We start from the raw sequence: 21,308 nt of genomic DNA, 5'->3' as shown, positions 1-21,308 counted from the left end.
TAAGCAACCTTATTTCTATATCTGTTATGTTATTTCTTTCAATCTGCTTTCAGCTAATTCACAAAAACAATACATCCACTGGTACATGGTTGATTAACATAACTGGACCTAAGTTTTGTACCATAACTACAATAACTAATTTAATAGATATCATGCAATGAACAAGTATATGGAAACAATTAACCTAGAAAAGCAATACCATAAGCATAATGATACTGTTTGAAAAATAATAAGTAGCCTACAAATATAATGTAACCAAATTATCAATAGAACAATTAAATTAAAATTTAATAAATAATAAATTGAACTTGAAGGAAAAAGATTAGAATGACCAGGTATTAATACAAGGAAAGGTAAGAATAGGGGCCAATGCAGAACTGCTTTCTTTAACCCTCCAACTATGACCAACAGCTCAGATGTCCTAGCTTGTAAACAGATAAAGACGGCATAGCCATCGGCCAACTTTCCGTTATTATTATGTGAAAACAGTTTAAATTATAAAGATATAACTTGCACCAATTGAATCCTCTACTTATAAATACTAATTCATTTTATATAGGTTTTTTTTTTTTTTTTGTTCTCTTAGGACAAGAAGCTTATAAATTGCACTTAGTCCTGTAAGGACCTTTGCGCTGCTTCCGGAGTGATAGGATATTCAGGATGGGTAAGGTTAGGGAGTAGGGGCCGCCTCCTATCGAGATCCATGAGGAAGAATTAGGCCACTACATCTCAAAGTCATCCCGGAAGAAGGGAGGCCAGCTGTGAACCAGCCTCCTCCAGTCAAAGTAGGCAGGGGGTGGCACACCCTTGTTGAGGTTAACAAGAGCCTCTGAGGTAAGGGAACAAACCCCACCAACTCCAACAGCCATCCTCCACAGTAGGCTAGACCTATCGAATTGCCCATGAATCCCAGAATCTCAACATTTGCGGTTAGTGATGTGCCGCTACTGGACATCCATAAGGTTGCCCAGATTGAAGTGGCACATCGATTTTTGCTGTACCCAGTGGTGGGTTCAACTGGTAGGTATAAACCAGCCAGAAGTGATCCCTGCTGGGTGATTTTATACGAGTGGGTCTAGGGTTTTAAGCTTACACCAAGCCTAAATAAAATGAATGAAAAGAAACAGATTATCTGAAGTTATTTTTTTATGTAATTGAAAACAATGGCACATTACATCTGATTGACGTTTTTCTAAGAGGAGAAATCTCCTGAATGAATTGAAACAAAATTAGAAACTATAGGCTTTCCTACTTCTTTACAAGAACTATATTTACAAAGAGAGGTAGTAGCAGTACATACAGTATGTTCAAATAATTTTAACCATAAAAGAGGTGACAAACTAAATTCAGTTGAGAACAGTTTCTTGATTCCCAAGCAGTGGAAAGTGACGAGGTAAAACAAGTGAAAGGAGTGATTCAGTAAGTCAAAAAGTGAGGTCAGGTATTAATATTTATAAATATACAGGCTATATGGCAACATTTCAAATAAACAAGTCACACTCATACTAAGGAATACTTCACCTATGAAACATATACAACATGACATAAAGTACGGTAGAAATACACTATTCTCTGTATAGCTTTAGGCCTATTTCTATAATACTTGTAATGTCTAAGATATTTGAGTATCTTATATCCAACCAAATTTACTTCCGTTTTAGAGTTAAAACTAATTTATTGACCAAAAACCCATATGAAACTATAAACAGAAACTAGACTAAATTTGTGACCTTTAGCCTATCTTGGAATTTGAAATTTATACTGAACCTATATTTTCCAGGCCCACCGCCCCTTTTTTTATACACAAAATACCAAAAAAATGTCCCACTCACTATAAAAAATTCAAATGAAAATATTTAATTACTCTAGTTATCAACTTTCATTGCTTTCTATTTTCATATTCTACTGTTCATTGTGGGATGCAGTATAGTAAGCAGCCACCAAGACAATCGGACTATGATTATCAAATCATTTGAATCATCATTATTCATGACAATCCAAAAGACTGAAGGCAAAATGTCTAAACAAATAACATAATAGATATTTTAAAAAACAATATGGTTTTGGTAGTTTTAAATCTTGCAAATTAATGTATAAATATTAATATAATTTACAAATTATAATATATAATTACAACAAATCATAACATTTACTCACTTTATATATTTTCAAGGATAAACGTGACTGCTTGTGAAACAAAGAAGACATGTACGTAACTATTCTTGCCGACATTAGTCAATAACGAAACACATTATTTTAATTTTGAATTTATTTCCAAACACAATTTTCCTTTGTACTAATTTTGAGTGATAATGTCGAACTGAATAAAGTTTTAGGCTTTTAAAATCGTATTATAGTGAAGCTATACTTTTATATGTAAAATAAATGTATTTGTTTTAGACTACATAAAATAACTAAGCTTCAATTAAACGTTTGAGAAGCGTAGTACTTACGAATACTTTAGCCAATCTGAAATGATACTTCTGCAGGTACTGATGCTGTCAAAAGTACATTCATTAATAAAAAAGTGATAGTTTGTTTGATTTCAACTAAAATAATACACGGTTTTTCATTATATTCATAATACCAAATTTAAAATGTTCAAAACAAGTATTCTCAAGATTGTTTTTAGATACGTCATGTTTGTTCTTACTTTTCTTGCAGCGAAACACTATTTGATTTCCACCTTTAATTTGTAGTATTCATCTTGTCAATAAAAAGCAGGACAATTCGGATTTAAAGGGGCAAGGTCATTATCTTAACCATTTAGAACATTGCTCAGTGTTTATAAAAACTTTTTAACCAATATCTGCATTTTCATCGCCATTGTTCTTGTCATAAACGACTGGTAATGACGTCACTAGTCTAAATAAAGAAAGCTGGCAATCATTATTTATGAACATCTAAAGGTCAAATGTCGTATTCGATAGTAACGATATTTAAAATCGATAATCATAATCCGATTGTGTTGGTGGTCGCTTATTATACTGTTGCCTCATTGTGAACAAAATGATGTTATCTATGAGGTTAAAGGGTTACCCGGCAAATCCCGAATTTGAAATCCTCCTGAGCAAAAATATAGGGGGTGCAAATGACATATAAAATGGTTTTAGGGGGTATATTCATAGTTAGGTTTTTAATGTCTTAATGACTGTTTGTGTGCTGTGTCTGAATATCTGTTCACTTCAATGTTATCTGTGGCCAGGACTGATACCGTGTCTGTTATCCGCTGTATCTGTGTCTGAGAGCTCCAGGGCTGTAGTCAGTGCATCACAGGATATCGTGTACTGTAGTTCGAATCGAGTGAGTGCTTGTCAATCATGGATCAACATCCACTAGTTCGACGAATTGTGTGTCAGAGTGTTTTTCGGACATGTTAGGAGTTTACATTTTGACAGACATGAGATTATTTCCTTTTTAATAGAACATGGAATTTGTAATAATGAGTATATTTGTTGGCCGTGCGATCGCATATTGTTTTATATCCGGGAGACTTAGATGTTTTGTTGGGATATAAAAATTCGTAAAAGTAGCAAAAAGTTTTAGGCTAATTGTTGTAATTATAAAATATCGGCAAGGGCAAGTTCCTTTTTCGAAAGAACGCGCTTAGTTATAGAGACATATTTTGGTTTGGTGACCATGTTGTTGCATTTGAAGCCACCGAGACAACGCCATATTTCGTTGGAGTTTGGCGTTTCTGCACATTCTGTGGTGGACTGGTATTCTTTCTGACGTGATGTGTATTTCCATCTCATTTCAACGACGTTGACTAAAATTGACAGTCCTCTGACAGTCGTTGAAATTGATGAGGACAAATTTGGAAGGAGAAAATACAATCGCGGCAGAAGAATTCAGGGACAGTGGGTTTTTGTGGGAATCAAAAGGTAGAGAGAGCAGAGATTCCTTCCTTGTTCCTGTTGAACAACGTGACAGGGACATCCTCCTTGACATAATTAAAGCATGGGTTCTGCCAGGTACGACAATTGTAAGCTACTGTTGGAAGGTCTACAACTGTCTCGGTGACGAGGGATTTAGGCATTTCTCCGTCAATCATTCCATTAATTTTGTTGACCCTGATACTGATGCACATACAAACACCATTGGAAGACACTGGCGAGAAGTTAGGCCGAACATCCCTTGTTATGGTGTCTGAGGTGACCATGTTGTCGGGTACCTGGCAGAATTCCTTTTTAAGGCCAAATATCCCCACCCACATACCAGGCTTCATTACTTTTTTGTTGCTGCCGCTCAGATCCATCCATCAACACACTAATGGTAAGTGTTCTCTATTAATATCCATTTATATATTAATATTAGGGTTTTTCATGATTTATTAAGTTTTATACACTTTATATAATTTTCTTTGCATTATATTTTAATTTATATTTCTGATCAGGCCCTATAGAATTTGATATTTTACTGATAGGTACTATCTCGAGGGGGATGTTTTTCTTTCATTGACATCAGCACGCTGCGGCAGCACACTGGAGGCACTTGTCTCAACCTGATAACCACTAATTAATTTTGGTACTTTGGGATTATACCGACCACACCCAGACATGAATCGTTATTTGACATTTTGCTTCTACTGATTACTAGATTAGCGTAGAACAATATTTCGTCAATATAAAACAGGAATTGTCTTATCGCAAACCCCTCCCCATCCTCATCAGACAGAGGTCAAAGTCGAGCGGTCTAGTAGATAACGTGATTGCAGAGTCTCGCCGCCCGTTCAGCTGGTACGTCGCTTTGTTGTACTTCCGTGTTTTACCTCTACATTTCTCCAAACACAAAAAATCAACAAAAACAAACATTACCAAACTAAAACTAAACTCTTTATTGAAAAAAACACTCAAAACTTGTTTTTATTCTTGATCACACTCCGCCACCCAAAATGCGAGTGCCTCCGGCCATCAGCACGGGCTTCGGCAGCACCTGATAGCACCTTTGGTGCTGCCCCGCGCTGATGTCGACGAAAGAAAAACATCCCTCGAGATAGTACCTACCAGTAAAATATAAAATTCTAGAGGGGCTGATCAGAAATATAAATTGAATTGTAATGGAAAGGCAATTATGTACCGTGCAAATGATGTGATGCCGCGCCCTGCCCTAATCGGGATTCTCGAGAAAGATAAGATAACAGCGACAACAATACCGATCACAATACCTGGGAATGCTTGTAATTTTGTAATTAAACAGTTGTTTTTTCGTTCTATCATGTTTGTTTCTATAAATTTATATTTTTGTGTTCTTCATACTGGTGTGGTCGGTATAATCCCAAAGTACCTTAATTTTAGCTTGAAATTAAGAAAAACGTTTATTTGGGTCAAAATTCTACCCATTTCAGTATTATTTTTCATTTACATTTCCAAAGATGGTGCCGCATCCGATGGCGTCATCACAAGGTTGAATTACGGTCAAAAAGGTCACGTGATGCCCGACGCGGATGTACAACATGGAAATAGTGCTCACCGCGTGAACAATTGTTCCATTTTTTATGTTCTACAACTTCGTTATTCCTCATATCCACCCCGTCAAACCTTATATTGTTTTGTTCTGTAGGACGATTCCAATAAGTTAATAAGGCCAAACTCGTATTTTGCCACTCTGACCGTTACTTTCAAAATTACCAAAATGATACTAAATAGCCTACAATTAGGTTTGCTATAAAAAACAAGGGTACTTTGGGATTATACCGACCACACCCAGACATGAATCGTTATTTAACATTTTGCTTCTACTGATTACTAGTTTAGCGTAGAAGAATATTTCGTCAGTATAAAACAGGAATTGTCTTATCGCAAACCCCTCCCCATCCTCAGACAGAGGTCAAAGTCGAGCGTCTAGTAGATAACGTGATTGCAGAGTCTCGCCGCCCGTTCAGCTGGTGCGTCGCTTTGTTGTACTTCTGTGTTTTACCTCTACATTTCTCCAAACACAAAAATTCAACCAAAACAATCATTTACCAAACTAAAACTAAACTCTTTATTGAAAAAACACTCAAAACTTGTTTTTATTCTTGATCACATTCCGCCACCCAAAATGCGAGTGCCTCCGGCCATCAGCGCGGGCTGCCGAAGGTGCTGCCGAAGCCCGCGCTGATGTCGACGAAAGAAAAACATCCCTCGAGATAGTACCTATCAGTAAAATATCAAATTCTAGAGGGGCTAATCAGAAATATAAATTGAATTGTAATGGAAAGGCAATTATGTACCGTGCAAATCATGTGATGCCGCGCGGCCTGCCGTAATCAGGATTCTCGAGAAAGATAAGATAACAGCGACAACAATACCGATCACAATACCTGGAAATGCTTGTAAGTTTGTAATTGAAGAGTTGTTTTTTCGTTCTATCATGTTTGTTTCTATAAATTTCTATTTTTGTGTTCTTCATACTGGTGTGGTCGGTATAATCCCAAAGTACCAAAACAAGTTTTTAAAGATTTTAGGAAAGTAACTTGCAAAACTGGAAAAAACGGCTAGGCGTTTAAGGAAAATACTAAAGGTGGTCGGAGGGTTAATCTTAGGACTTTTAAGACAATACCTTAAGGTAATGACTCCAGATTAACTTAGCCACCAACTGATGGGGTGGCTCTACAAGGGAGACCTTAATACTGTTTTATTCAATGTGTTAGCCTATTATACTTTTAAAACTATCATACGCTACAAAAAGTAAATTTTCATTTTGTGAGAATGAAATTTACTATATAGGTTAACTGAGAACAGTCATTTTAAATAGGTAACCTACAATGTTTTTATCTAGTTTTTCTTTAGATGTATAAAATATTGGTTGCCTAGCGACTGCATGCACTTTTCTATAAAATGCTGTGTGACCCATAATCGTTTCTAGTAGTTTTTGTTATCTCAAATGAAAACTGTAAGATAAGCTAGGGCTGTAGTATAATAAGAGACCACCTCACCACAATAAAATCATAGTAGCACAACGGTAAAATGTAACTAAATCTTAAACTGTTTTGTTTGTTACATTTTATACATAGTTTTTACATAATGTAATTTTTATCAACATTTTTGTTTCTATAGTTTAGATAATCATAAATATGATTCTATTGTAGTGGTGGCCTCTCATTATACTGTAGCCTAATTTTTATCCTAACCCATTTCATACTAGACGCTTAAGTACCTTCATAATACACATGGAGGTTTGGTTTATATTGTAATAATATGATTTAAACAATGCATTTTGTTGTTCAACATCAATAATTTTCAGTGCTCAGAGCTGTTAAAAGCCTAGAGTTTATGGCTATGTTATCAAACAATTCAATCTCTTCAGAAATACCTCAATTTTATTTGAGAATTTAAACTTAAACCAATTACTTTTTGCAGACTAAGCTACACATATGATCATAGGTAAAATAAAACCAGAGAATTCATTACATACCTTCGTTTTCATCAAGGATAGAAGAATTTTCTTCTGTTCCAGACATGATTTATTGCAAATCACCTATTTGAAATGAAAATAAATTGTAATATCGCCTAGCCTAGTATTTAATCTACAGAGTATTCAATGAAATCATTCCATTATCTGGAAATTAACCAGTATAAAATACTTCATTCAATACCCTACTTCAAATCACAAGCCACAAGCTAACAAACTAATAAAATGGTTCCCGGTTCCAGTCCCAGTTCAGTATTGCAGGAATAGACAATATCTGAGTAAAAAGATTAAATTATTATAGTAAGATCAAGAGTTACGGCAGGGTTGCCAAAACATTGTTTTGAAAACAATCACTGAAAATTAAAAATCTACTATGAAGAAAGCTAAAGTTACGCACAATAAACTTTGTTGTAATTTATACATAATCGGCACGCCAACTTTATTTATCCACAGACATTTTAACATTACACACCGCTAAACTCTTTACTTTTATTACATATTTCTCGTATTCTTTAAATTTATGGTTTTAAATAACTTTTAAAATGTAGGTTTTTTTACTATATACCTGATTCTTCGTGTAAGTTTAAATTATCATATTTTTCATGTTTGCTGTAAGTATTTAGTATATTTTTTAACTGTTTTGTAATGTACAAATATTATTGTTTTAAATGTTGTAAACAATTATTTCAAATTTAATTTAAACTTCGTATGGTTACACTAATAAATGTAATTGTTATATTAGCTGAGATGCTTGTTATATAAGTCCACTGCCGAGTTAACTCGCAAAGGTTTTGTTTGCCTGCTAAATTAGGAGTGTTAAATGTAGTTCAATACTGAGGATTACACCGAACAATTTTTTGTGACTAAAGTAATGACTTTATTCCTAGCATAGTTTATGTTTTACATGTGTCATTTAATCTCTTTCAGAAATGCATGTACGAGCATGTGCCTAATAACAATAATAATTAGTATGAGTAATAACAGAATCACGAAAACCCCACCAACAGTTCATATTATCTATATTGTTCTACAAGGGAACAGAAAATGAGTTTAAAACCTTATATGTTATAACTTCTAAACTTGCTAATAATATACCCATATACAAAACTTTAAAAGAATAACTAAAGAGAACAACTGCCTATAAGTCAACACAGTGAATCAGATCCATTTATTGTCCACAATAAATTAAGAACAAAGTTGCCTGTGCTAGTCGTAGCATATTTTCTACACGTTTAATAAAATAACTAAGTGAAAACTTCCTAATCACCTATCACATTTGAATAAACCGCCAGACAACTGAAATATCACAGAAGAATATTATACAAAGCCTTCTCCGCCATGTAAGCCATTAGATACCTTTTTAATTTGTTCACATTTATTTCTATCCAAAATAAATGGGAAAGAGTAGTATATAATTTAGAGTAAAAATAAAATATTAAAGGGTTTGAGCACTTTGAATTTGAATCTGCCTTTATAATCAATTGTCCTAAGCCGAGTGCCATATTCACGATTTACATTGATGGAAAAGAGATTGTTTTTATAAAAAAAACTATAAGAAATTAATATAAGGATAGATGCTAATCTTATTTGACCATAAACATCATCTGTGGTTTTCGTTCGGTCTCATCCATAGACGACACTCAAAACTCGTTTAAGTTTGAAATAAATATAAGCCTAACTTTATTGTTTACAATTCATGTGTCTTAATTTTATAATAACTTTAAATTACTTACTGTATGCGTGATGGTAAATACATCGAAGCAAAATGATTCGAAATTGATCACAACTCACTCTACGTTGAAAAGGAATTGAAACATTGGAGATAGGTTTTCAACCTTCTAGACCTCGTTGGATTCTCAAAGGACGCGGAAAGAGGCTTTGAATGTACTTATCCTGTTTCATGTATCTAAACCATTAAGGTACCAATTTGCCACCATTCCTCCTGATCGACTTCACCATCCTTTGAAAATAACAATGTCTCTGCAGCTTTTCGCCCGAAGACTCATCCACCCTCTTCTAACTTGAAATATTATTATTTTGGATATAAATATTACTGTAGGAACGAATGCCTGCAAAAAGTGCCACTAGTAGCAAGTATGGAAACATTTAACACTGTCCAAAAGCCTGTAACTCCAAAAATATATATAAAAGCTCTTTTGATTCCTTATTTTACTTATATTCCTTATCCGCTGTAAAATAAAGACATGTTTACCTACACAAAGGTCTTGTTAAAGTATATCTGAATAACTCTCACTGCCATTATTGGTCTAACATCCAGGTTTTGCTATTGCAGATTTAAAGTTGTAAAATTTTCACTACCCCGAATTGAAGTTGTCAGTCTTAAAACAATTAAGCACAGGTGTGCTGATTGGCCACAATCTTCTGAAGAGCTCTAGATTATCTAAATTACTTTTGGTGTCAGATTCATAGAAACTTCCTTAAAACTTACAATTCCATCCCAGCTTCGGTCAAACACCTAAGCTGGTTTCAAACATAAAACAAAATTGAAGGCCTATCGGAACTTGATCGGAACTTGGCGGGTATTCATATCGCTGGAAGGTTCCAAATTCGTGAGTTCTGAAAAGTTTCAAGCCACCATCCGAAGGAATTATTGTAGAAAGTAATTCTCCATGACGGGCATAAATATTGGCTACTAAGAGTGAAAATCGGATGAAAAGGATAGTTCTAGACTATATCGAATCCCCGAACAATAAATATATTTATATTGTTATTAGACGACTTTCCTATACCTAAACTTTATACCCTAGGCCATATAATTTCAATTTCCAAGTTCGTTTCTACTATTGCCTTACAAGCAGTTTATCACCAGATTGTAGGAGAGGAAGTTCACATCCAACCAACCATGAAATGCGCTAAAAATATGGTCTGGTAATCAATGAATCAATCTGTATTTTCCAAAGAAACTGTAGGTATTCTTGGATACCGTGCTGCAGAACCAACATGACTCAGGCAGGATGAAACCCACGCTTAGCCTGCTCCCAGAGACCGAGCCTCACTCAGACATGTTCTTGATTGTTTTGCGTACTGCTCTGAGTGTATTCCTCGTTTCTCTAGTAAAATACACAATTTAATTTCCTGCATTACTTTCTCGTTGCATCTTTATTCACTAAAAGACTTTAAAACAACTAAACAAGATAGCCAACGCTATCATCATAACCATAACTCATCTCTCGTTGTTAAAAAGGATGCGTCTGATTTCGTTCTCACCCCCATGCTCAGCTATGATAACCGACCTGTAATCCTTCTTTCCTCGTACCCTCTCCAAAAATTAAAGGATTCGCTCTGCTGTGGAAAAGGAATCTCCTGCTATAATGAAATCACTCCGTAAATCGAGAGTGTTTTTGCTAGGAAAACCATCAAACTATAACGAATCAACAGGTATTGTCATTCATTGTCAACAAAAAGCAAACAAATAAAATTAAAAGTGATAAACTCATTAGATGGAGCCCGGAGTTATCTCCCTAAAATTTTTAAATCGTTTACCGTTCAGAATACGTTAAACATACAAGTTGTCTCAGACATGCGAAGTAACCAGTTCAAATAACTATATCACCTCCACGAAACAACATGTCGTCCAGGGGGTTACGAGAACGTATCACTGGTTGCATACCAAAAATTTGCCTTACTCTCTTGAAGAGGTCAGAAGGATGGCATCAGATTGTCTCGTCTGTGCTGAGGTTAAGCCGTGGTTTGTAAAGCATCAGAGCCATCTTATTACAGCAATAGCTCATATGCAACATCTTCATATTGAATTCAAAAGTTACGTATCCTCGAACTCTCGTAATAGTTACATTTTCACTGTATTTGACGAGTACTTTCCTATCGTTTTTGCCTTTCCCTGTCTCATTCTAAGTTCTGCTGTAGTGATCAAGTACCTCACGGGATTATTCACCATATTTGTCCTCCCTGTTTTTATTCACTCAGGCAAGGGATCCTCCTTCCTAATTCATGAACTAATCTCCTTCGTGCATTCGAACGGAATTGCTACAAGCCTTACATTTTCATACAACACAAGAGGGAACGTTTAAGTAGAAAGATAAAATGGGGTAATTTGGAAGACTGCCATTCTTGCATTGAAAGGTAAACATGCACCTACCACTCACTGCGAATCTGTTCTTGGCGAACCTGTGCATGCCATTCGATCCTTATTATGCATTTCGAACAACTATACCCCACACGAATCCTGTCGTCTATACAAGAAGAATGGCCGGCCTATTAAGTACAATGACTTGGTAGAAGAAGCAGAACTAATAGAAGCCAGTCCATATATAATATGCATTAGTCAGAAGGAGGATGTAACATGTCATTTTTTATGGGGGCTTAAATAAGGATGTTTTTTTATTTTGAAAGGAAAATATTTTTTTAGTTTTATGACATGTTTTGATCTTTATTTCTTCCACCTACAATTACACGACTTCAACGCAGAAGACGTCAGCTGGCGGGGTCCGGCTCGACCAGGTAAAACACGGAATTTCAGAATAAGTCCGCTGGAGATCGCTTCAAGGGCTGAAGCGCCTTATATGTACTACTCATGTACTACAGTATGTAAGTACGCTGTGGCTGGCTGAATTTAGTTTAGTTTTTATTTAGTTTATCGTTTCTTTTCGAGGCCGCTGGGTCGCTAGACGTACGTTGGCACCAGCGTTCCTTAGCTTCGGGCTAGACGTGATTTAGTTTAATTTTTATTTAGTTTACGGTTTCCTTTTCGAGGCCGCTGGGTTGCTTGACGTACGTTGGCACCAGCGTTCCTAAGCTCCGGGCTAGACGTAATTTAATTAGGTATTTTTATTTAGTTTATCATTTCTTTTCGAGGCTGGGCCGCTTGACGTACGTTGGCACCAGCATTCCTTAGTTTCGAGTTTGGGTTGAACTAATAACTGTCGTGTTAGGGAACGTTGAGGTATGAGAACAGTCATCCTAAAGCAAATGCTGACGCCTTCCCTTTATTTCCTTTCGTTTCGAGTCGGCGATGACGAAAGCCTGTTGATCCGTTGATCATCGGTGCTGATATCTGCTTCGGCTTTTGTTTTTACATTAATTCGGGTCTGAGCTGAACTTGGAAACTACCTCTCCCTTGCGAACCCTAGATTTTATCCCTCCCCGCTGTTCTAACCGGTGTCTTAGGGTTATATAGTATTATAAACTATCCCTAGCCGATTACCCGTTATAAGGGATGGCACTGAAGCAACTGTATTTCTGCGTGATGTTGTTATACGAGAAAATATCAACCTGTCTGAGGAAGGTGCACTAGAAAAATTAGAATTACAATGTCGAATTTTTCAAGGTGAAGGGGGGAATTGTTCCTCCAAGATCAAGATACTCAAACTATTACCTTAGAGCCCTCTTCAAGCTAAACAGAGAAAGCCTCCATCGTGGATGCAGGATGTCATTTCGCTTCGAAGACTACGTTCTACACAAGAAATTTGGTGGGCAAGAATAAAATGAGTTTTAACCATGTACTTTAAAAGACATACGTTTAATGTTTCTTACTTTAATTAAATTTTTACTTTATTACTTTACGTTCTTAATTACTTTATTTACTTTAATATTTAAGTAATTAAATGCTTAAGTTTTACAGTTTCTAGTTTGTTTGTATTTTACAACAATGTAATTATTGGCACAAAAACAATACGTATTTATACTAATTTATTACAGAAAATTGGTTTATGAGGATATGAAAATCTTTATTATGAAAGACACCATCCTGTCAATACAAATGACATGATACTACCCTGTATGCTTTCCAACGTGTTTGAGAAGATAGCATTAGTAACCGTGAAAATGAGAATGAAAATGGTATATTCACTTACTTGATAATTCCATATATGGTCGATTGATACTGGACTGGTCCACACCTGCTTCATACAGACGACACATCCTCCTATAGATTTATAATAGATAACTTTATAGGACCATATACCTAATAATATACTATATGTTAACCTTATCAAACTCCATAAATCATAAAAGCATTGCTTCATAATCAATTTCTGTTGAAGATTTTGAAATATGTACTCCAGCTATTCAGCTGAATCATATACAGTACTCAAAGCAGTTCAGATAGCTAAACATAGCCCTAAAGAAAAAGTAGTAATATGAACTGACTGACTGTCTGCAATACAGGCTATAAACAGAGGAAAATGTTTATATTTTGAAGATAACTTATTTAGATAACTAGATTCAGGACATCACTTTACCAAAGAAAGATGAATTTAATAATTACATAATAAATAAACTTAAGTCACTTTATTGATAGAACCAAGCACAAATTATAAAAGAAAATAATAGCATCACTTCATCTACCCTGAATCTTAGAGAATTCCATTGTCCAAGTGAATAAGAAAATATGTGATATTAATATAAGTCTTTTTATAATAAAATGTGCTGTACATTAACAAATTAAAATTTTTAACATTAAAAGCCATTTTATCCCAATCTGCCTAAAAGCATCAACAATTCTGTAAAAACATACAACATATAGTTTATGAATACCTATCTTATAAAAGTTTTAGAATAAGACTACAGCAAATTTAGATTTAATAAACGTCTTGACAACATACAATTTACAGTTAAAAATAAATAATAATAACCTTGATGTTATGAGGAATTAATAAAATATATTATGGTGATAGGGCAAAAGATATAAGGACTAAAGGGTTGATAACGATAAAAAATAAGGTAATAAAATAGGAAAGTGGATGCTACATTATTTTATATTATATGCATATATAAGTTAGGAGTACAAAATTATGAATATAACCATACTCATTACAATGGACATTATCCTTTTCTAGGTTTTTCTGTCAATCAGAGCCTAAAAGCCAATTCGGCATACGAAGCCGTCTGGGTGGGCTTTAAGAGTGAAGAATGTACGCCTGATATAACAATGTAAATCCTATCGTGACACCCTTATCCAAAATGATCTATGGATATATTGTAAATAACATACTGGTTAAACATCACAGGATAAGACACCATTTAAGTATAATAATATTTCTTCCGTTAAAAAATCTTAAGAAAAATGAATTTTTTTCTTAATGTAAAATTATCTTATAAATATACTAGTGTACATAGGATCTTAAATTAATACTTAATTAATAAAAATATATATAAATGAAATGTCATTATATTATTACTAATAATTTATTAATTTCAGATTGGAACCATTAATTTTTTATTACTAACACACTAGTGAACTTGAACCAAGTGTGCAAAATACAAAAGAAGAAAACCTTGTAGAATAAAAAATAATAATTGTGAATATTAATTTATGTTGTGTTTCTAGTGTAATGGGTTCATATGTTTCCAAGTCAAGCCGTGCTTGTCTCTAAGGAGAAAAGGAAAAAAGTGTTTGTATATTTTTATTTCAGCTCAGCCAGCTGGTCTCCTTCATTGTGTCAAACAGAAAACATTCAATGGGGGTTTACAAATTTTAAGTTAAATTTTGAATTGGTTAAGTTAAGATGGATAAACCGTCTGATGATGACAACTTTGAGTTTAATTGGATTCAAATGCGGAAAGAGGTTGGACTTACAGATTTAACAGTTTTTAATGAAGAAACTGGAACAGAAAAGTTTGTTAGGAAGGTAAAAGAAAACCCTTTAGTTCCAGCAGGTAAATGAAGGTTATAATCACTTTTAATTATATTATTTAACTTAAGACAATATATTTAAAGTAAGTAGTTAATGAGTTAAATAGCAGTGAATTTGTAAATAATTCGAACTAAGACCAGAGCATTGCAATAAGTCTTTTAGTGGCATTGAACTGAACATTGGTAGTAACTTAATAGCCTACTGTATATAAATAAAGTAGTCTTTGCTCATTGGTTGTGAAGTTAGTTAAATTAATGCTTTACTCAAATTCAGGTCTCAGCTGAATTCAGTTGGGGTTTTTGTTTTCCAGGGAGACAAGTTTATGAAATTCTAAATAGTAATTGGAAAGACTTTAATAAACGGCCTGCACTCGGTAGGCCTAGTCGATTATTACAGAACAATTCAATTGGTACCAGTAAGATTAAACGCCGGGGCGGCAAATCACGAATTTGACGTTACCAACGTATTCTGCTCACCCTCCTGAACAAAAAATATATATAGTACTATGGGGTGCAAATGACAAATAACGATTTTAGGGGGTATAATTGATAAGTGGTAAAGTTTCTAATGTTTTAATGTTCAGTTTGTGTGCTGTGTCTGGATAATCTGTTTACTTGAATATTATCTGCGGCCGGGACTGATAGCAGCCTGATAGCATACCTGTTATCTGAGTTGTCCGGGGCATAGGTCAGTTCTACACAAGATATCGTGTTCAGTAGGTCGGATTGAGTGAGTGAGTTTACAATGATGAATCAACCATCCACTAGTTCAACCAACCCTAGTGAATTGTGTGTGTCGGAGTGTTTCGTAGGGCACGTAAAGAGCTTACGTTTTAACCGAAACGAAATTATCTCTTTTTTAATAGAACAGGGCATTTTTAAAAATGAGTGTATTTGTTCGTCGTGCGGTCGAGTGGTGTTTTTAAACCGGGAGACTGTGTCGTTTCGTTGTGATAGACCACTTTTTTGTTGCTGCTGTTTAGCTATATCCACCAACACACTAATGGTAAGTGTTCTCTGTTAATATCCATCTATATATTTGAGTTTTTAATGATTTATTTAGTTTTTAAACTTTACATAATTGCCTTTGCATTACATTTCAATTTATATTTTTGATCAGCCCCTCTAGAATTTTATATTTTACTGATAGGTACTATCTCGAGGGATGTTTTTCTTTTATTGACATCAGCGCGGGGCAGCACCGAAGGTGCTGCCGAAGCCCGCGCTGATGGCCGGAGGCACTCGTAATTAATTTTTTTCTCGAAATTAAGAAAAACATTATTAATTTTGATCAAAATTCTGCTCATTTCTGTAATTTCTCATTTACGTTTGCAAAGATGGCGGCGCAACCGATGACGTCATCACGAGGTTCAATCATTGGCCACAAAAGGTCACGTGACGCTAGACGTGGATGTAGAACATGGAGATATTACTGGAAAGTTATTTAATTTTTTATTTTCTAGAACTTCGTTATTTCTCATTTCCACCCATCAAACCTTATACTTTTTTTTATATAGGACGATTCCAATAAGTTAAGAACGCAAAAACTCGTATTTTTCCGCCCCGGCGGTTAATATGATAATTACCATTCAATTTATTACGCAACTTCAATATTATATAATAATCGTAAGCAACAAAAATTATACATTAACAAAAAAAGTAGGCCTAATACATTTAAATTTTTAATAAAAATAAATTTCACAATTACATTAAAAACAAACAAAACTAAATTTTGTCTATGCCTACACATAAGAGGAATGTTACAGCATTTCTAGCTTACCGAGATATCAATAAGTAACCGGTTTTGTGAAATAGAGAAAAGGATTCTCCCCAGACAGGCATACTTCCCTGCAGTACAAAAAAATCAAAGATGGTCTGCTAGACAGTCTGCCGGTAGTCCACTCCTCAAACTTGACTGCTCACCAAGAACAGTCACTTTCAGTTACTCATCTCACACAATTTCCTCATATTAGTCGCCATTTACAAATTCTCCAAATATTACTTCTTGTATGCTGTTTACATTAAACATTACTATAATTAAGAAGTTGAAATTGTATGTTAAGTTAAATTAATTGTACTGTAATATCAAACTATTCATTTAATAAAAACAATTGAAACATTTGATAAAAACAACCAAATTATGAGTGTAGGCCGCTTGTAAAGTGTACCCTTGTAATCTAACACTTGCAAAGGACTCTTAGTTACTTAAGTAAGTATCCTTTGCTGTAGTAGGCTGCAGTGTAATAAGCAGTTATCATGACAATTGAATCAAGTATCAATTACAAATATCTAAACTATTGAATATAAAAATATTTGATCTATAAATAGATATTTATAATGAATAATTGGCAGCTGTTATGACCATTATTAATCTATTGCTATCATCCTCCAGAACAACAATAGTTCAGAAGGTCGATTGAATAGGTTAATAACAGGAATCTCATTACTGGTGTGGGTCAAAAGAATTTTGAAAATAACACAAACAAATTTAACCAAAATGTTTACTAACTAATAAATTATATGAAAAATAAACATTAAACAACAAATGTGTAAATGAACAAATTAGTGTAACCATAACTTCCTAATTTCTCATGTATGTACAAACCATCTGGTAAACTTGAATCATAAATATATCTTTTCCTGATTTAAAAAAACACATGATTTCACAACATACTCATACTCTCACTCTGAAAATCACAATGACTAATTAAAAAAGGGATACATTGATTTCCTAATATTTCAAACTGTTTATATAATTCGCTCTCAAACACGTAAATAGCTTTTTCAAAACTAATTGACAGTATTGGAGACAACACACAGTGGTAGTTGAGTAATGACATCATGGTTATCCACAAGGCATTGGAGGTAACTTCACTACATTGTTGTAAGCTGTTCTGACCACAGATAAGCCATAGGGCGTAGATAATGCTGAATATAATAGATAACAAAAAGTGCAGCATTCAAATATAACCACAAAATGAAATTTCCTAATTATTAAAAAGTATAGTTATATGTGATTTCCACCCCCTAAAACAATATATAAGTTAGTTTTGTTCAGGAGGGCGAGTAGAATACATTATTAATGTTGAAATTTTGATTGGCAACTTTGGTATTTAACTTCACTTATACCAATGGTTGGGGTGGCCAATTATAATTTCAATATATTCACTCTGCTCGTCCTTCTGAACAAAACTATGTACAGTTTTATAAGGTAGAAATCACAACGATGCACTTTAATATTGGAAATGGAATTGTCATTTTGTTATATTTATGTACTGTGCTTCTGTTATATATGTTTTTCAGTGATATCTATGCCCGAGGGCACATCTGAGCTTTCTGTGAACAGTACTGTACAGCTTCAAGAACCATCACGTATAGTAGTGTCTTTCGTATAACCACATTGCCCATTACTCAACTGACGCACGTTCAACTTTAATTTAGTTTGAAAGATTATGTATGTTTGATTGTGGATTATGTGAGCATTTCAAATTTTATGAAATTAATTTTTAATTGATCGTTGTTTTTTATTCAGAGTGATTGTGTGTTTGTTGTGCGTTCTTGTTTTTTTTTTTTTGCATCAGGAAACTGATTTAGATGTGATTAGAAGTTATCAGTACGTTTGTTCATGTAGATTTAACTTCAAAATTAGAAATTTATGCTTAAATTAATCGTGTTCATTTATTAAATTAATGAACGTATAGTTTTTTTCTTTTACATTAGTTTCTGGGAAGTGATGGTTAAATTATATAAGCCTTAAAGGGACGAAAATGGCATTTAACTAAGTTCAAGAAAGTAAAAAGTGGAACTACTTTTCTCGCAAGATAGTAGAAAGTTATGGATTTGTGAGTTGACAATGTGTGTGTTCCTCTGTTAAGTTGTGATTCCCATCTTGCAGTAATGGCCCGAGGTATTTTTGATCAGACCCTCTATAATTTGATCTTTTAGTGTTAGGTTCCAGGGGTGGCCCATGATAGAAACTTTACCTGTACAAGGTCGTATTTTGGTGTTCTCCCTAAACACACCATTCCTGGATCCTATCTATACTTTTATGGTCCTTCCGTAATAATTGTTTTGTAGTGAATATCCACTTCATAATGACCACACCACCGAATTTTCTAACATGTGCAAATAGTTTTTTTTTTTTTTTTCATATTTTGTTATTATTGAAAAGTGGAGAGGAAGTTGATATATCAAGCAATCATACTGGAGAATATGAGTTTGGGGCCCAAACCTTGTGGTGAGAGGGTGGACTATTAATTATTTTAATATTATGTATTAAAGAGCTGCCATGTATCACGGTATGTTGTGCAATCTTATTTATTGTGCCGTTTCAGCGAATGATCCCTTCTAGAGGCTTGCTACTGCCTTGTTATTGTCGGTGATGTGCACTTGTTACTAAGCTAGATCTCTGCTTCCTAGAAGATTTATGGCAAAGTTTCTTTGAGGTAGCCACACAAGTTTTTAAGGTTGAATAAAATGATTAAAAGAGCTGCAGTGGTTTTTCTGTCTATCCCACATGCAGGGGTAGGGTAAATTGGAAAGGATTCAATGCATCCTATCCATGTATCAAAGGTCAATACAGTGATAAGTAATGGGTTAAATATTGGAAAGAAATAAATATATATGAAGTAATTATGTAAACTCATTGTAGTAATATATTTTATGATATAAATAAAAATATTACCTCTTTTGAAGTAATAATTTTACAATTTAGTAACTGGTAATTTACAAGTTTTGTTTCTGGTTCTATATTCTGTTTTGTTCTTATTATGTTCCAAAATATTAGTTATTGTTAGGCACAATCTTTTTTAGTTATTTCTTTGTTATGCTTTTGTTGTTATTTGCGGCTGCCATTACAGTCCTTTGTATTCTATTCCTTTTCAGATTTCAAATACATGTATCAAGTTGAATTACAATAAGTTAAAAAATTAAAATAGTGTAATAATTTGATTTACTACAGAATAAATAAGTTGACAAAAGAAATGATACTTTATTAAAAATATCATTTTTTATTAAATTAATGATTCTGAGACTTTTACGCTGAAAATAACCCATCTCAATTTACAATCATAATATATCTAAGTTGCAATATTTGTTTATGCATGAAGAAAGAAATTATAACTCATACAGTATTAACATTTTTTTGTTTTAATAATGCTTTCACGAAATATACCTGAATTCGTGTTTTCTGAGCTCTGTTATAAACATTTATCAATGAAACTTATAAGTATTGGAAGACAAAGGTGTAAATTAGTTGTTTTGTTGTCTAGGAGCCTTATTGACTACGCTTTGTCTGTCCCTGGGGTTGTTGAGTATGCGGAAAGGACAAACTCAAATGTCTCAGCTAATGATGCGAGGAAGAGTTGCCGCTCAGGGTTTCACGATCGTGGCTCTCGTCACTGGGCTTTGTCTTAAGGCAGCATCAGACTAGTTATTAGCTCATAACAATTATTGTCATGTATATAGCAATACTTTGACCAGAAATGTACGTAATTATATTAAAAATATATCTTGTTTTCATTTGACTTGTTTATTCTCACTGCTCCTTGTCTTTGTTAGATATTTAACGTTAATATTTAATTATATAAAAAAGTTATTAAAGACAATATTATTTTCATAGTTTGAAAGAATTAACTCCATTTTGTGCAATTAATAATTTCTTATGGAATCCTGTTTTACATATTTAATTTTAAAAACTATGTCACATGTCACATTTATATTTGCGTACAGTCTGCTGTTGTAACCCTACAATAGGTAAGTAATCTTTACAAGGAACAACATAGGTTTTGGAAAAATAAATCTAAAGTAACTGCATTGGTAGAGTTCACAGAATCCATAATAGTCAATTGACAAAAATGAAAAAAATTACAGGGGTATTCATGGAACTTTACAAAAAGACTTTGACATTATATCTCATGACATTTTACTTAAGAAACTGCAAATTTTTGTATCAATAATATTCATCTAAGATAGTTTGATTTATATCTGTCTAAACGAAAACAGTACATAGAAATAGTAAAAAATGAAGTACCCAAAGGGCCTATTTTAGGTCCATTACTATTTATATGCTACATAATGGACATGCCAAATTACCTTAGTAACCTAAAAAAACCAGCTCTCCCTAATTGCAGATGGCTTGAATCTTATCATATCGGGTAAAACAGAAGCTGTATTAGAGATAATAATGTATTTGAAACTATCTAAATTACAACATTTTTGAGGTAATCAACTGAATCAATTCTCGATTATATGCTATTAAATATACACACAATTTATCAGTTTTAAAGATGGCTTTCCACGC

The 21,308-nt window shown here is 33.8% G+C and overlaps 2 protein-coding genes across 2 annotated transcripts in view; one reads left to right on the top strand and one right to left on the bottom strand.

The window, feature by feature from the left end:
* The window catches only part of LOC124352804 (pre-mRNA-processing factor 39), a 46,285-nt gene extending 38,611 nt beyond the window's left edge, over positions 1-7,674 (bottom strand). The window contains exon 1 of the mRNA XM_046802483.1: positions 7,399-7,674. Coding sequence (XP_046658439.1) covers positions 7,399-7,444 — 46 coding nt within the window. The 5' untranslated portion in view covers positions 7,445-7,674. The remainder of the gene's footprint in view (positions 1-7,398) is intronic.
* A 7,108-nt stretch (positions 7,675-14,782) lies between these two features.
* On the top strand, positions 14,783-20,532 carry LOC124352803 (HIG1 domain family member 2A, mitochondrial). Its single transcript, XM_046802481.1, has 2 exons — positions 14,783-15,030; positions 20,278-20,532. The coding sequence occupies exons 1-2, from the start codon at positions 14,880-14,882 to the stop codon at positions 20,436-20,438; spliced, it is 312 nt and encodes a 103-aa protein (XP_046658437.1). The 5' UTR covers positions 14,783-14,879; the 3' UTR covers positions 20,439-20,532.
* Positions 20,533-21,308: the final 776 nt, after the last annotated feature.

Source organism: Homalodisca vitripennis, chromosome 1, assembly GCF_021130785.1.
Source record: "Homalodisca vitripennis isolate AUS2020 chromosome 1, UT_GWSS_2.1, whole genome shotgun sequence".
Classification (NCBI taxonomy): Eukaryota; Metazoa; Arthropoda; class Insecta; order Hemiptera; family Cicadellidae; genus Homalodisca; species Homalodisca vitripennis.
Note: the sequence above shows the minus strand (reverse complement) of the source record. Positions and strands in the feature narration are given on the sequence as shown.

Excerpts from the sequence above, each read along its gene's own strand:
- LOC124352803 (XM_046802481.1), top strand. The coding sequence starts at position 14,880 with ATGGATAAACCGTCTGATGATGACAACTTTGAGTTTAATTGGATTCAA. Across the intron at positions 15,031-20,277 it reads AAACCCTTTAGTTCCAGCAG|GAGCCTTATTGACTACGCTT; the intron begins GTAAATGAAGGT and ends TTTGTTGTCTAG.